This window comes from Juglans regia, chromosome 16 (genome assembly GCF_001411555.2).
Source record: "Juglans regia cultivar Chandler chromosome 16, Walnut 2.0, whole genome shotgun sequence".
Classification (NCBI taxonomy): Eukaryota; Viridiplantae; Streptophyta; class Magnoliopsida; order Fagales; family Juglandaceae; genus Juglans; species Juglans regia.
Genome location: NC_049916.1, coordinates 26,222,860 through 26,239,459, shown reverse-complemented (window position 1 = coordinate 26,239,459; position 16,600 = coordinate 26,222,860). Strand labels below are relative to the sequence as shown.

At 36.6% G+C, this 16,600-nt stretch overlaps 2 protein-coding genes and 1 pseudogene across 2 annotated transcripts; 1 reads left to right on the top strand and 2 right to left on the bottom strand.

Moving 5' to 3' along the window:
- Positions 1 to 562: 562 nt before the first annotated feature.
- LOC109002269 lies at positions 563 to 2,306 on the top strand. The gene is made up of 2 exons (XM_018979937.2): positions 563 to 1,112; positions 1,227 to 2,306. The coding sequence occupies exons 1-2, from the start codon at positions 750 to 752 to the stop codon at positions 1,833 to 1,835; spliced, it is 972 nt and encodes a 323-aa protein (XP_018835482.1). The 5' UTR covers positions 563 to 749; the 3' UTR covers positions 1,836 to 2,306.
- A 2,731-nt stretch (positions 2,307 to 5,037) lies between these two features.
- Positions 5,038 to 9,621, bottom strand: LOC109002297 (annotated as a pseudogene).
- Positions 9,622 to 11,728: 2,107 nt separating this feature from the next.
- Positions 11,729 to 15,835, bottom strand: LOC109002298 (serine/threonine-protein kinase SRK2A-like). Its single transcript, XM_018979978.2, has 9 exons — positions 15,342 to 15,835; positions 15,035 to 15,109; positions 14,772 to 14,873; positions 14,350 to 14,403; positions 14,171 to 14,263; positions 13,991 to 14,083; positions 13,086 to 13,190; positions 12,872 to 12,970; positions 11,729 to 12,446 (listed from the first exon to the last, which is right to left on the bottom strand). The coding sequence occupies exons 1-9, from the start codon at positions 15,459 to 15,461 to the stop codon at positions 12,174 to 12,176; spliced, it is 1,014 nt and encodes a 337-aa protein (XP_018835523.1). The 5' UTR covers positions 15,462 to 15,835; the 3' UTR covers positions 11,729 to 12,173.
- Between the last annotated feature and the right edge of the window lie 765 nt (positions 15,836 to 16,600).

Here is a 16,600-nt window from a genome sequence, read left to right as displayed (position 1 = left end):
TCCATATATATACACAGAGAGAGAACCCTCACCATCCAATTCCTTTTAAATGAACCAAATCACAATAAAATAGAGCCTGTCTGGGAAAACAAGACAGAATTTTGCAGTATGAGAGTTGTAGAAACATGGGAAGGAAGAGAAAATAAAGTTGAGGGCAAGTCAAAGATCAGCAATTAGTTCAAAAGGGAACCAAATCAAACTAGAAGAATGAGAAGAAAATATCAGTCAAAGTAGTCAGACCTTTACAGCTCGGGAAACATAATCTAACATATCAAATGATAAAGAGCTTTTAAGATTCTTGATTTACTTTCTAACATATATTCCTATATTTACTTTATGCTATGTGCACTATCATCCCCTTTGGGAATGGAAAAAACACACAGAAATCAAAGAAGCAAAACAAATAAAGGGTATAATAATATTGGAAGAAGAATATTTTGAGAGAACTCATGAAGTTTTCATATATCATTTTTTTTATAACTTTTTATTTTTTTAATTTTCATTAACTGCCCATATAACAATGCAACAGCAGATTCTCAATCATCCCCTCCACTCTTGAAGGAAACAGCCATGATTGCACCCAGCAATACTTTTCAATATGGAAACCTAAGCTCTTGAGCTTCCCACCTTCTTTCGTTTTTGCTTGCTTTCCCCATGATCTTCTAGTATATATCTGTCAGTCCCATCATCTTTATTTTCACCCCCACCATATCATCCTTTTTTTTTCTTTTTCTTTTTTCTTATTTTCCATGATGGATCCCTCATGCACCACCTCTTCTGTCAATGGCTTCTACAACTTTCTCAACCAAGGACTCGACGATCTTGATCATTCCTTGCTCTCTCACGACTTCATGTCAATCCAATACCTTCAAAAGGTGCTATCCTCACTAAGATCCTTTAATTCCCAGCTAACCATTTTGGTTCAAAAGCTTCACTTGCCAATAGGTGAAAAATGGCTCGATGAATACATGGATGAAAGTTCTAGGCTTTGGGAAGCATGTCAAGTGCTTAAATCTGGTGCCTCCGGGATGGAAAATTACTATTCGACTGCTGCCAACATAGAAACCTCGATGGATGGTTATCGCCTTTTGAGCCCTCAGCTCTCTCGTCAGGTCAGTAAACTTGACTCACCAACATCACTAAAATCGTTTTTTCAAGTTAATTTTCCAAAATATGATTATATTTCGATGTGTTATTATTTTGATCTTCCAATATTTATGCAAAAGGTGATTCGGGCTATAAGCGGTTGCCAGAGGGAAATTGTAGCATTGGAAGAGGATCACAAGAGCTTGATGGAAACAAGAATTCAACCACTCTCATTATGTTTCGATGAGAACATTTCGACAACATCAAATTTCAACGGGTTCTATGGTTTTCGAGGTGTTCTTTATGCAATGAGGAACATTAGCTCATTGCTTTTGATGATCTTGCTTTGTGGACTTGTGTATTGTTGGCCTGCATCGAGCTTTTGCCAAGGAGGATCAGGGTTCGAGGGGAATAATATTGCTGTATTTGGCTCAGGCTTGATGGTATCAATCAAAAGATTGCAGCAAAGAGTTACAAATGAGATAGAACAAATTGATCAAGGGCAGCCTGGGATTTTGCTGCACGAGCTCCGGGAAGCGAAGACAGCAATGGAAGAGTTGAAAGTTGAAATGGAGAGATTTTTGGAGTATGAAGTTGAGATTGATGTCCAAGACAGGGCCGAGAGGTTGAAGAGTTGCTTTGGGTCGTTGAGATGTGGGGTGGAGGCTATCATTGGACAGATTGATGATTTTTTCGATGAAATAGTTGAATGGAGGAAGAAGCTTTTGGACATGTGCACTCATAGGTAGCAAGAAACTCTGGACATGTGCAGCCCTGAGTTCAAAAAGAAAAGGATCAAAGTAAGTGAAAAAAAAAAACATGTTGCTGAGCTGGCACTAGTGTCAGCCATCTCTCTTCAATTTTTTGCTCTTTTTTTTTTTTTTTTTTTGTTTCTCCTTTTCTCTCTACTGTCTTGAAGTCACTTTGTTTTGAAGCCACAACAGTGTTGAAGCTTTAAGATATAGCTTTCCAGAGGAAACCCAAAAAGGAAAAATATGGAGTAAAGAGAATGTGATTCTTCCTTGCAAGAAAAGTAACATTATTATCCAAACATAAGAAACAGGGAAGAATATTAAGATAGCCAATGGCTTGAATGGAAAGCAAGATTTTCCTACCGAAAGGTCAGATTCTTCTCTTAGTGAAATGAGAAGATAATATAAATGAGGTAAAAAAAAATGCCTCTTGTTTGTCCCAGAGGACCAGGAATCTTTGATGATGAAATATTCAACATGTATGACAGTATGATGTTCATGAGATTTCTGTTAAACAGATTGAAAGATAACATAAATCCCTTTTCATTTTGTAGTACTATTTGAGTGGTACGTAGTTCTCTCTCTCTCCTCTTTTTTTTTTTTTTAAATATTTCCATGAGATAGGTATCTATTACCAATTTATATTCGAATTAATAGTGCTGAATTGAGGTAAATTTGGTCAAAACCTTCATCTTGGGGTATCTAATGACAATTTACCAATTCTGATCTTAGGATGCTATTTATTCACAAGAAGAATAACACCAATTGGAGATATTTATGTTTTATTGGAACAGTTGAATATCACTTAATAAATATTAACCTTTTATATAGACCACACTACCTTTTTTACCCAAATTTTTTCGAAAGAAAAGAAAAAAAAAATCTGATCTAGAGCTAGCCTTCAACCTTGAATCAGCCAACATAACATTGTACCACCAGCTTGGAATTCCTTGATCTGTCTCAATACAAAAAATATTAGTAAAACCATCGGCGCATGTGGCGAACATGTTGTCGTCACCGGCCACCAAGAAGATGAAGATATGAGTCTCTCCATCAATCAATCCAACACAATGAGTTACACCACATCTCATTCTATTGTGGTTGCCACCATGGTATCTAAGTTCGCCAACCACACTAGTAAAATCGTCAAGTAAGGCAACTCCTCCATTGGTTTGATGAAAATAAGAGGGGATGAGACATTTTTTTAGGTGTTTTATTATTAGTAATTGGGTGTTTGTCGAGGAACCCTACCCCTCTTTATGTACCTATTAATAATGTTATGGTTGGTTATAACTAAAAAAAAAAAAACTAATTTATTAATAGACATTCAAAATCCAAAAGCACATAGCAATTAGCCAATAGGACATTGGCCTAATGGCTCCTCACACCGTCCCTTGGAATATAAACATTATGAAGTCGAGAAGGGAATTTGGCCTTGGATCATTCAGCCAAAGTAGGAGGAGCATAGCATGCATTACTCAATGCCACTAGTAACTTTGCTGCTGCATGCATTTATTTATAAGCGCTAGACCAAAAGGCTAGACTCCATTTCTTGATCAACATAGTATAAAAACAAGAATTAAAATCCCATCAACCCTTTCCACAAAAACAGGAAACAGCAGTACCGCAGACAAGTTTAAGACAGTGAATATCATGAAGAATCAGCTACCTACAGAGGATTTACCCTCTTTTTCTTTTTTCTTTTTTGATTCAATGATGTTTTGGGTTGTTGGGCAGATGGGAGGGATGATGGGGAGTCATCTTTCAAAGGATGGTTAATTGCCTTGAAGAAACAACGAATACCTCTCCCCCACCAAGCTAATTAAAAGATAATTATACCCACAAAAGGATTATTTTTTTTCTTGGTGAAAAATAAAATAAGGGATCATGATATGCCCACAAGACAATCAGAAGATCACATCTACATGAAACAATGATTTTTCTTAATTAATAATGGAAGTTGGGTGTTCTTGTTTTATTTGGGGGCTCAGCTTCTAACCTTCTTTGTATTTGCTTTTAAATTCCCTTTGTACTCATAATGTGAAGCGTGGTGGTGGAAAAAGCAAGCTAGCTAGCACACGGGAGTGCAAGCAGCACTACTCTACATAAATTTGAAGTCATTGTCAACGTGAGCCAAACAGTTTAAAGTTCAGTGGCACTCTAGTGGGAAAAGAAAATGAAAAAGGAATATTAAAGATTCTTAATTCTCTCCTCTTGCTCCGGGTTTTCCTTCTCTAAGTCAAGAAAGAAAGATGCCCTTGTAAATGAATGGTACAGCAGTTTTTTCTCCAACATATCTTTTGCATTTTCATAGAGATTCTCCAGAGTTGTGATAGTAAATTGACTAATCATTTTAGTGTGCAGCAATATGGAAAAAGAGGGTTGATAGGACAAAAAAACAGAGAGAGAGAGAGAGAGAGAGAGAGAGAGATTCCTCCAAGGTTTTCTTTATTAAAAGTTGGAAAGGCAAGTTTTTCTATCTCAATGGAGATGCTGTCCGATTCTGGTTAGAAATGAAAGCAATGGTGTCGAGTGTTTGCTGTAGTTTATGGTGGAAACTGAAAGTCTTCTCGATCATGAGTCCTCTTTTAATCAATCTTCTTTTTCCATCGCTCTCCTCTTCATAATAATGGCTTCGTCCTTTCCTCAATGAAATGAAATTATGGTAGTATGTGCTCAGAACTCAAAACGTATAGCATATATAGTTCAATAATATCCCTGATGCAGACACAGATGCTATTTTCAGTGTACAAGGTTATTGCAAAATTTAAAATATATATATATATATATATATATATATATATATATAAATGCAAACAATTAGCCAGATTACTTGGTCCCCATAAAATCGTCTCTTGCACTAGTTCTCTTGTGTGAAGGATATGAAAAGAGACCCTGCACTTGCAACTAATATCACCTATGAAAGTAAACCCCTTTCGGGTAAGGGGCTCCCTGCCATATGTCTTCAGATGCATAGGAAGTTTTAACTTCGAAGTATTGAGCATCCCAATTTGTTTGCATACATAAGGAATAATAGTTTTAGTAATTGGTTCAAAGCTACAGAAACAAAATCGTCTTGAACTATCCAGGAAAACATTCTTGAGGTGGTAAAGGCTTTTACAGCTTTATTTTTTTTCTTCAGAATAGATTCAACAAGCTCCAATAAGTGTGAAAAAAAAAAAACTGACCAACCCCAAGATTCCGACGTAAGCTCTGCAATTGCACTAATTCACTGAATACGACAAACAGAAAATTAAATTAAATTCAGGATGCTGCAAATCAACGACCTTATTCGGCAAAAACAATGACTGTTATGTGGGTCAAAGCATCATTGACCCAACATTGCGCTAGCTGAATCAAATGTGATGAAAAAGATTTCAAGGCTTCAATGCATGTACATCAGAATCAATCAATGTATTTTGCTGGCTCCACATAAATTAGGAAGGTTGAACTCGGGATTGGCTGATCAAGATTTGATCTTCTGTTTAGTCAGCTGAATCACAAAATGCTCCAAGCACCACACTCATTCCTTGTTCACCTGTCCGCAGCCACCATTCTATCAAAACAGCAGGACGCATTAACTATGAAAACATACCTCACTAAATAATGGCCATGTACAGTGTCACACTTGGCTGGCATAAGGCCCACTCTGCAGGACGAGGATCCATAAGATGGGCAATTCGATGATCCATGACACAAGTAGATGCTGGATGAGGATCCATAAGACGGGCAATCCAATGATCCATGTCACAACTAGCTGCAGGATGAGGATCCATAAGACAGACGATCCGATGATCCATGGCACCAGTACTATCCGAGGATGTGAATCGGACATCCTCGGATAGTTGCCATTGGCAGCAGAAATCTGTCAGGTATAAGAGGAGGAAGGTGGTGATCCTTTCCTAATAATCTCTTCAAATGTTGGACCATAACTCTTCTTTGCTGTAACACCAGAACCCGTTCAAATTTCAAATCCTGGCATTGCAAATTGTGTTGCAAAAGTTTCAACTTGTGTTCGGAGCTCCACAATGTCCTTGTTACTTTGGAGATCCTACAGAAAAACATTTTACAACTTCCCATGCTCTCTGCGCAATCCACTAGCAATCTGTGCAGCTCTGAGGAGGAATTCTGCAATTGTCTCAAAATCAGTCTCTAAACAACCCCTGGATGTCATAGCAGGGGTACCTGCAAACATTAACAATATAAGCATTATAAAGCACCGTCCCACAAAGTAGACACGTCAAGCTTCAAAAAACTTGCAAACTGAAATCTAACAAAACATTCACATACCAATCCTTACTCCTCCGGGGGTGATGGTTCCATTGTCATCGAAAATAGCAATTTTATTGAGAGTTATGTGAACACATCTCACAGACTTTCTCATAATTCTTACCTATAAAAATATGAATGCAATACGAGAATTAGGGATGCTGAGACAACGGAATCAAAAAAAAAAAAAGTCCAAAGAGACACCAAAGAGGACTACTGTCCCTGATAGCGGAAAGCAACAACCACAAAAGAAGACAAAATGCACTAAATTCTACGGTTAGTTATTTGATGCCTGGTGAAAAATATAAATTCCATCCTACTACAACAGCAAGGACAGATCATGCTCTAATTTAAGTGATAAAGAAAAAGAGAGAAGGCATTGAATGAAAAGAGTCAAAAAGTTTATTTTTAATTATGAATACTTAGCGACTGATAAGCTAGGAAACATAGATAATTCAAACTTAAATCTCATTCATGAACACCTCAAAGAAAGTCCCTAGAAATCATTTGAAGCCTTTGAGCAGCCATGCATCACAACATATAAAAATTTAACTAGCAATAAATTGAATATAAGTTTGTGCCAGCATTTTACAAAAAAACTGCCTGCCAAAATGAACCGTGCCAGCTTGAATCAGAACATAGAATATAACTATACCTGTTAATCCCAGAGGCCTCAGATCCCAAAGTAACAAATGATTGTCTGTGCCTCCAGTAACCAACCGACATTTTCTTCTCAATAAAGCAGATGCCAGAGCCTGAGCATTTTTCTTCACCTGTTGCATATATGCATTGTACTCAAGTGTAGCCACTTGCTTCAAGACTATGGCAAGAGCAGCAATATGATTATTGTGTGGTCCACCTTGCAATGATGGAAACACAGCAAAGTTTATCTTTTCCTCAAAATCACACTGGTCGCTTTCATCTCCTTGATTCAAACACATGCCTCTCTTCCTAGGCTTCATACCCCTTCTATAGAAAATTATACCTCCCCGGGACCTCGAAGACTTTCATGAGTTGTTGAGGTGATAATGTCACAGTAGTCAAAAGGATTAACACATTCCTGTATTAAAAACATGCAAGAGGCACTTATAAAAATAAAAATATATAAAAATAAATGTAATTATTGTGGTCATAACTAAGATATATTAGTTTTCCATACAAAAACCAAAGTGACTTTAAAATTCATGAAATAGTAGTCTTAAAAATAGAGCTCTTGAATTTAATTATATTACAAGCAATTTATACCAAAAGTTTAAGAATGTCATCATTGATTCATTCGCAAAAAAGTATGGTCTCCTCATCACATCATTACAGTAACCAAACATAACATTTCATTCAGACTTCATAAAGCATAGGTGATGCTCTAGTACACATCCCGTGTACTTGGGCTATTGTCTATCCCTATTATCAATAAGATTTTGTTTACCAATTAAAAAAACATTTCATTCTGGCTGGTTGAGATGCAGGGTTGCTCCCCACAAGCCACCCCACCCATAAAAGCCCAGCACAAGCACCCAAGCAAACAAGCAAGGAGATGTTCAACAACAAACAAAATTCCAATCCTCTGAAAGGCAGCACATAAAACTAACAAAGTGAAAGCCCATTGGTAACGGAACACAAAAGCCGAGTAAAGTGTAGGGTGAACCATATAATTATCATTTGAACCCAAAATAGGATAGCATTCCATGATATTAAGATCTACATTATCTGGCATATGTTCTCAACTATGTTGCAATCTAAGATGCATGCGGGAAGCCATAATACATTTTTCTCTTTGACAACATTTGTTGCTCGATAAAAAGAATACATAGGAGTTGACTTCATCCAGTCAACTTGAAGAAGTTATTCAAAATCTATATTTTGAACCATGACTACACATCCAAAATCTAGTGGACTTCCTAGTGGATGCAGCATTAGGACTTGCGTCAAACAAAAGGTACATTGCTTCTATAGACATGTTGTCCTATAATTCAGATTGAATATCCCCTCCTTTTCTGTAAATTACCGCCAATGAAGTGTAATTTCCTGCCTTGTAAAAAGCTTTTAGATGATTGCCTCGTATCTTAGTAAAATTCTCATAAACATATTTCACACGATAACTACCAATTCCACACTAAGCAGACTTTTAATAAATAAATAATAACAATGCGAAAAAGGAAGCAATGAAATTGACTCCACCTTAGCCGCCACAAGCCCGCTTATTTGCGCCATATCACACATTAGCACGGCTCCGCACTTATCCGCAATCTGCCTAAACCTGGCATAATCCCATTCCTGAGGATAGGAGCTCCCCCCACAAATCAATATCTTGGGACGGAAATCAAGCGCCCTCTCCTCAAGCTTATCAAAATCAATATACCCCGTTTGAGGTCTCACCTTATACGGCAGACTCTCAAAGAAAATAGACGCCCCCGAAACTTCTTACCATTCGGAGTATAGTACCCATGGCTAGTATTCCCTCCGGACGGAGTATCCAACACCATTATCCGATCCCCAGGGAGTAGCAATCCTGTGTAGACCACGAAATTTGAAGATGTGCACGAATAAGGCTGCACATTCACTCCCCAGTTCTCCGAATCGAGACCGAACGCCAATAGTGCGCGGTCGCAACACAGCGTTTCAATCTCATCGATGTATTGATTCCCAACGTAATATCGCGCCCCGGGCATTCCTTCCGAGTATTTATTGGTTAAATGGCTACCAAGCACTTCCATTACTGCCCTGCACGCGAAATTCTCCGATGCAATCAATTCAATTCCTTTGTACTGCCGCTGCTTCTCCTACTCCATTATCTCGAAAATATCGGGGTCCGCCACGTGCAGTGGCGCATCACCCCACGAGAGAACGGCACTCCGCCGCGCCTCGAGATCCATCTCGACGAAAACCCTCTTCAAAGAACTAGACATTGAAATTGACGACGACGAGCTCTCACGGCGGCGCTTGAGGCACATGGATTGGCCAAGAATCCGGATTTCCTTTTCACCGTATTCGGCGAATTTGGTGTCCAGAGTCGTGCCGGTTTCGGTGTCTTCTTTGCGGGGGTTCTCAGTGGTTTGGGGTTCGAGCAATCGGAATGGGATGGGCGAAACCTGTGGGCGGGTTGGCGTGGGGTCACGGAGGCTGGAGAGAGATGGAATCGTCGGCCATTTTGGTCTGACGGGGTGGTGATACATGGGATGAAAATCCTAGTGAAAGGTTCGATTGTGGATGGGTTAAGTCCATCAGAGCCAAATCTTAAAACCCTAATCAAAATAGAAATAGAAATATAGATAGATAGACAGACGGACGGACGGATAAAGTAACGTAGATGTGTTTATGTGTGTGATTCAGTTACAGTAGGAACAGCTAGGAAGAAAATAGGTTGAGGATGAACATGGTCCTACTTCCATGGCTCTGTAAATTGCATGGAGAGAGGAACGGGGAGAGAGAGAGATGTATGGATGAGTGGGCCTGACGGGGACGCGTACATTCCAATGGAATGGAATGCAATGCACCTGGACGTTGATAAGCTCGGCTAAGGATGTTCTGGTGACAGGCTGGGCTAATCTATTTTTGACCCATAGTATGTATTTTTTATCTTGTTTAATGGGCCGGACCTTTTATCTATCTGTTATGTTTATACAGGAAAATGATAGGATTTCTACTCTCTTACTACTTATTTACTATTTTTTTTATATTTGATTTTTTTTATAATTTTTTATTTTATTTAATAGTTAAGGAAGTGATAATTAGTAAATTTATATATTTTTTTAATTTTTTCTTAATAATTAAGGATGTTAAAAAAATGCTTAAAATAAAATAATAAAAAAATAATAACACTATAAGTAGTAGATGGGTAGTAGATAGGTTGTAAGCCTATCACTACCCGTTTATATAACCATACACTACATTTATTTTTATTATTTTATTATTTTATTATTTTATTTTTATTTTATTCTTCCTAAGATAATTAAGTTCTTCTATTTATTATCCATACATCAAACATTTGATAAGAGAAAAAAATAAAAAAATAAAAAATAAATAAATTATGTGTGTTATATGGTATGAGAAGGATGAGCCCAATTCTAATTTAGGATTTCCCACCACATCCAAGTATCATGACATTTAAATTTTGAATAAGAAGTTTTATTTATAAGTCGGTTCAATAATACACCTATATGGTATAATTTGATTTGCAAGATAAGTTTTAAAATTTAAATCTTATGAATTAAATATTACCATTTAAGTTATGTGGATTATAGGTGGTAATATGTGATACGACCCGTAAATTTAGTGCGAACACGATACGAAATCAAAACGGGTTGATCTGTTTAGACACAATTAATAAAATGAGTCAATAATAGGTCAAATTGTTTGACCCGAAATCAACTCGTAATAATCCGTTTAAATTTTATTTCAAAGTTACAATTTTATTATTGATAAATTGTAATATTGGTGTTTCTCTATATGTTTATATTTTATTGTTGGGATTATAATTCTGTACATATGCTCATATTTATTATTGTTGGGTTCCTAATATTTATTTTATTATAAGTTAAAATCTAAAAAATACTAATATTTTTTGTTAGTAGGTAATCTTATTATTTTGTTTAGATATTGTGGCTATTAATAAATTTAGAATTTAGCTTTCATGTGAAATTATATTAATTGGGTCCAAGTGGGTTACACAGATTAATTCAACCCATTTATATGAAATTGGTAGGAATGAGTTGTGTTGCATTATATAATTTATAATTAATTATTAAACGTGTTTAAATAAATAACACGATACAACTCATTATTTAAATAAGACATGTTAGGATTTGAATGTCTGACCCATTTGGCTTAACAAGTCATGTAGTTAAATATCCATATAGTTAAATATCCATAACTTGACACAACCCGCAAGCCGCGAATACAAATTGTCACCCTAAACATGGATGGTGTACTCTACACATCAGTTTAATAATAGATAACTTAATTTTTTATTATTGTGTTCTCTCTCATACGAGGGTCATAAACTTTAAAAAATGAAAACATAACTCACAAACTTTTGAGGTGATAGGAAGATCTTAAAAGTATCTAAATCTACATGGTCATGGGATTTGTTAATAAGTATTATTACTTTTTTTTATTTTTGATTTTAATCTTCAGTTATATCGACAGACTGGTGTGCCAAATTTTTAAATGAATCTATATATTAACTAACAACTTGGTGGAATTAGAATAGTCGTGTCGACGACTCTCGAGTGCTTTGTATGAGCTATATTTCTTTGTAGGAGCTGTTACTTTTTCACTCAATTTGGCCTGATTATCTGCCCATTTTTTTCCCTCAATACTTCTCTGAAAACTTACTATCTCTCATTAAATTTAACGAAACTATGGCAAATGGCAGCAGAATATTCGGGGCAGAGAAGAAAAAGAAATGTATGGAGACTTCATTCTCCATCGGAGACTTTTAATGGTTAATCACTTTATTCACAATCTGGTTACCAAATCTTTTTACTTATTTTATAAAGAGGAGAGGGAAAGAAGGGAATAAAGAGACCAGGATGAAGAAAACTTAAGATCAAGGATCAAATCAGGCATCGATATGTTTTGTGGAATGCAAGATTCTGGTATGCAAAGTCCACCACAGGAGATGAGCAAAAAAAAAAACAGACTATTTTATTGGCATAGCCCTTTAATCAGGCCAACCTTCCGTATATACAACCTTAAGGGAGTGAAAACATCTTACAAGAATTCCATGTTCTCTGCTAGAACCCCTAGACCATCCAAACCCTTAACAACCTTACTACTACACAACCCATTTTCCCTCCATACCCTCAAGAGGAGGGTTTGCAATCCTCAAAGGTATTTAGCAATCCTAATGTTGTTTCCAAGATAATAGTTCTTGGACAGAGTAACATTCAGTTCCTGGTTGTGCAGAGACTGACCACGACACTGTAAATTTACAAACATTTATAGAAGAGCATGTCCCAAGCAGAAAAAACTGACTTTCATACAAACAAGAAACCATACTGCAATTGAGAGAGACTCGACAACCAAAATTCTTTCCTAAAATAATTAAGAAGTAATAGATTAGCCTTAACTGAAATGAACTTCTTCCTCCTCATCATTGACATCTTCTTCCTTGCTGTCACCATCTTCTTCTCCTCCACAACCAAAGCCTCCGATTGATCCATAAGATGGGGGAGGAACTTTGGCTTCATTGACAATTTTCATTATATCTTCCACGCTTTGGAGGGAAAAGCAGGGGTTCTCTTCCTTGTAGTATATGGCTTGAGCAGCCTCTGTTAGTTCCCTTGGCAAGTTCTTCAAAAACCATGGGTGGCTCTTGATTTCGTTAATGGTGATCCTCTGCCGGAAGGGAAAAAGGAAAAAAAGAAAGAATGCAAACATTATATAACCTGCAATTTCCCAATCTATTTATTGTAGATGATAAAAGCTATCAACATCAAAGAGTGGGCACTTCATTATTAACAATAAACAACACCTTCCCAACACCCTTCAGAGGCATGTCCTACACACAATACTGTGACTGCCAACTATACTACTGCACATCACATACTAGTTATGTGCCTGCACATCAAATACTAACCCTTAATTAACCAAAATATGAACCATACAATGCTTATTAAAAAAGTATTCCCCCAGTTTCGGCCAGAGAATGAAATTATGAAAGCACCCTCTAAAGCACAAAAATCAACAAACCACAGATACAACTTTTGGAAGGAGCTTATCAAAATTCTTAGAAGAGATCAGCAACTTAGTTTCACACATACCTTTAGAGGATTTGCAACAAAAATGCGAGAAATAAGTTGTTTGCAATCTTGAGATATGTGAACATAGTCTGGAATCTTGTACTGAACAGCTATTGTTCGCTGCATAAGAATGGTAGAGGAAGATACTTATAAAAACTAATGACAGAGGAAGATATTAAACTGTTCAAATAAGGAACTTATTGATTTTAAGGCCAGCCAAATGAAGGTAAATTACATTGAAAGTTTTCCTGAGATTCTTTGGGTCTTGCGGATCTTCAAATGGATATACTCCCGCTAGCATAACATAAAGAGTCACTCCACATGACCATACATCCGCCAACTGAACATACACAAAGCAAAATTAAATAGAACTGCAAAGAAAAGGGTATTTATATCCTTCGCACAAATAAGAAACTTGTCAAACAAGAGGTAGTTTACCAAGTTTTTTATCTTTCCAGGCCATATCAGTGTTCAATTGTTTCCCAAGCAAGTATCTTCTTACAAAAAAAGATAGTCTCAATTGATCACATTATGGTAATGTGGGTATGTTTAGTTAAAATAAATAAATATAACTGGCATTTGCTTTATCATATTGACGGGAAAAATATAAGGACAGTAACAAAATGAACAAGACAGACAAAGGATCACAAACAACAGAAATGGCACAAATGTTGTAACACAATACCAGGGGAGGCAGGGGTCTAACCCTCATTTTAAAAACATACAAACTTTGGGATCATAGTCCTTTATGCTGATTATTGATTGGTTTATACGTTCAGTGACCACATGTACCTTGTATAGTTTGCTAATTAATCAATTGACATAAGAAAACACATTCCAAAATAACTGTTACTCGAACATAGCTGTGAAAACAATAGGTGATTTATAATTTATTGAGACAAGAACACTGGCAGGTGGAAAATCAATGGTGAAGATGTTCAGCACAATGGCTCATGCATCAAGTCTTCAAATCAGAAATAAGTTTTCAAGAGAAATGGTTCATCTGAGAAGTTTATGGGAAACAGGATCTAGGCATTATAAATACATGAAAATCTGGTCATTAAATCAGCTCCAGCAAATCTTGAACAGATAAACTTAATAGAAAATGTGAGGTTCGGCAACATACGATATCAAAATTACCTTGCCATCATACTCTTTCCGTGAAAGAACCTCAGGTGCAATATATGCTGGAGTTCCAACGGTTGATTTGGGGCTCGAATGTAGCAGAGATGACTACACAAATATTGCTAGTCAGAGGATGTAAATTCACAACTACCTCATAGAAAGGCTTAGCATACTAAATTGAATCTAAAACCAAACCTTTGAATAACCAAAATCACAAATCTTCAGGCGAGGAGCAGGGTTTCCATCCAGCAAGGTATTTTCCAGCTTCAAATCTCTATGGCATATTTGCTTCAGGACAAGGAAAATTAAAGGGAAAATTCAACTTCAAGTAGAGAAAGGAACTAGATACGTTTACATATATTAACATCTCTTACCATATAATGGCAGTAGCACACTCCAGAGATGAGCTGTTGGAAAAAATATCTCGCCTGAAAAGAAGCAAAGGAAAAGACAAAAGAATCGGATTCATAATATTTCACCCTCTGTTTGGTTGCTTATTGAAAAGAATGGGAGACGTAATTCAGAGCTTTATCTTCGTTTCTTTTCCCTTCTTATATTGCTAATTTTTTGTTTCATAAGTAAAAACAATACAACTAAGCTGACTAGCAACACAGAACTGGAATGAAGGGAGATTGTTTTAATCATAAACATCGTGAGATCCAAATCCTACTCTTCCGTTCTTTTCCTACATATTTTCAGGAAACAGAAACGAAAGTCTAAATCTATCGGTAGACCTGTAGAGAACCAGAAACATATGAAATTGGAGCTCGCTATCAGTCAAGAACAATGATCAAACCTCATCTTCGCTAAACCTTCCGGCAGCACAAATTCGCTCAAATAGCTCTCCACCCGCGGCGTACTCCATGACGATAGCCAGATGGGTAGGAGTCAAAACCACCTATGAATCCAAATCCCAAAAACCCAAATCAGACAATTGAAAACGATAGAAGTAATATTTATGTCTAAACTCAAACGAAACCATGCATGCATGTGTGTTGAAAGTTAAAAAGAGAAAAGAGACGAAAAAAACATATACTCGCGCGTCACACAAGCACACACCTCCTTGAACCGAATAATGTTTGGATGGCAAAGCGATCTGTGGTTTATGATTTCTCTCGCCACATTCTGACCAATCTGCCACCAAAAGTGCAAATAAACAGGTGATCGGAAGCCGCCCACGCAGACGAAAAGAAATTCTAAAACTTTCAGAGGGTTTATGCGTTCTCTGAACTACCCAAATAAATTTCTGTCCTTTTTTATCTTAGCAATGGAGTTCGACGAAGTTAATCCTAAAAAGTAGCAATTTCCTCAAACAGCATGCAATAGATACTCGAGGATATGGAAAGAGAGTTATAGGAACGGATACCTTGTGTCCCCGCTCGATGTATTTCATGGCGACGAGCTTTTTCGTTTGTTTGTCCCGCATTAGCCTGGCCACTCCGAACTTCCCAGACCCTATGTCTTTCACTAGCTCGTAATTCTCCATCGATATTATCTCTTAACTTTCGCCTCTCGTTATGTGCTAAACCCCGGTTTCAGTGTTATACTCATCAATCGAAATCAATAGCGGAGCCCTCAATTCATGCCCTCATGCTCGAGAAGAAGGAGAAGCACAAAACTCGACCGCAATGGTTTCAAACTCTATACCCCTATTCAAATGGGAATCGGATTCGGAGAGGGGGGGAGGATTTCGGAGACTTGGAGATTTAAGGAAAGCAAAGAATCTGAAACAGTCATTCCACATTGAGAGAGAGAGAGAGAGAGAGAGAGAGAGTAACGTATCAGCTCTCAGCAGCCAGTAGGGTAGAATAAAAAGCGAGACTGCGAGAGCGAGAGCGAGAGAAGGAGGGAAACATAATTACAAGAGTCGCAAAAGATGTCGTTTACCAGGACTTCATATTGTCAAGGCTGAAAATTCGGTGCACGTGGAAGTGTGGTTCACGCCATACGAGCCAGTGATCCAACATGTACAGATTTTAATCCTCTACGGTAGGTACGATTTGGAGTAATTTCGGATAAGAAGCTACACTGATAACAAAATTTTAGAAAAATAAATAATTTCAAATAATACATATCACGTTAATTTATAAATTTAATTTTATCTGATCTAGTTAAAGTTTTTCTAATTTTAAATTACATGATTTTGAATATAAATTACGGACGACTTGACCACGATCACTCAAAATCTTAGATTTTAAATTTTATTTATTAAATTTTATTCCAAATCACTTCATCGAAAATCCATCAAAACAAAAAAAAATTTAAAATAAGATATTTGAAATAATAATTCTATTTGAAAGTCAATATATAAAATACACTATCTATTTTATTGACACGATAAGACTTGATTTATAAAAAATTCTAACAAGTCATATTTTATCACGTCAATAAAATGGAACGTATATTTTACAGACTTTTAAATATAATTTTTACATTTAAAATAGAAATATAAGATATTGTAAATCTCTTAATTTAAAAATTCAAATTCAAATTTATTTATCCAAACGCAATCTTAAAATATTTTGTTCGAGGATTCGGCCTCCCTCCAATGATTCACGACTTCTCCTGTTCTGGTAATTAGGCATTGACACGTGATTTTTTTTCCAAAAAATAAAAAATAAGTGA

Bases quoted from the DNA above. Each gene is read 5' to 3' on its own strand.
- LOC109002269 (XM_018979937.2), top strand. From the start codon at position 750: ATGATGGATCCCTCATGCACCACCTCTTCTGTCAATGGCTTCTACAAC. The intron at 1,113-1,226 runs GTCAGTAAACTT...TTTATGCAAAAG, and splicing joins GCCCTCAGCTCTCTCGTCAG to GTGATTCGGGCTATAAGCGG.
- LOC109002298 (XM_018979978.2), bottom strand. From the start codon at position 15,461: ATGGAGAATTACGAGCTAGTGAAAGACATAGGGTCTGGGAAGTTCGGA. The intron at 14,264-14,349 runs GTAAGAGATGTT...CTTGTCCTGAAG, and splicing joins TGTGCTACTGCCATTATATG to CAAATATGCCATAGAGATTT. The intron at 12,447-12,871 runs GTATGTGTGAAA...CCCTTCCGGCAG, and splicing joins TTGTTGCAAATCCTCTAAAG to AGGATCACCATTAACGAAAT.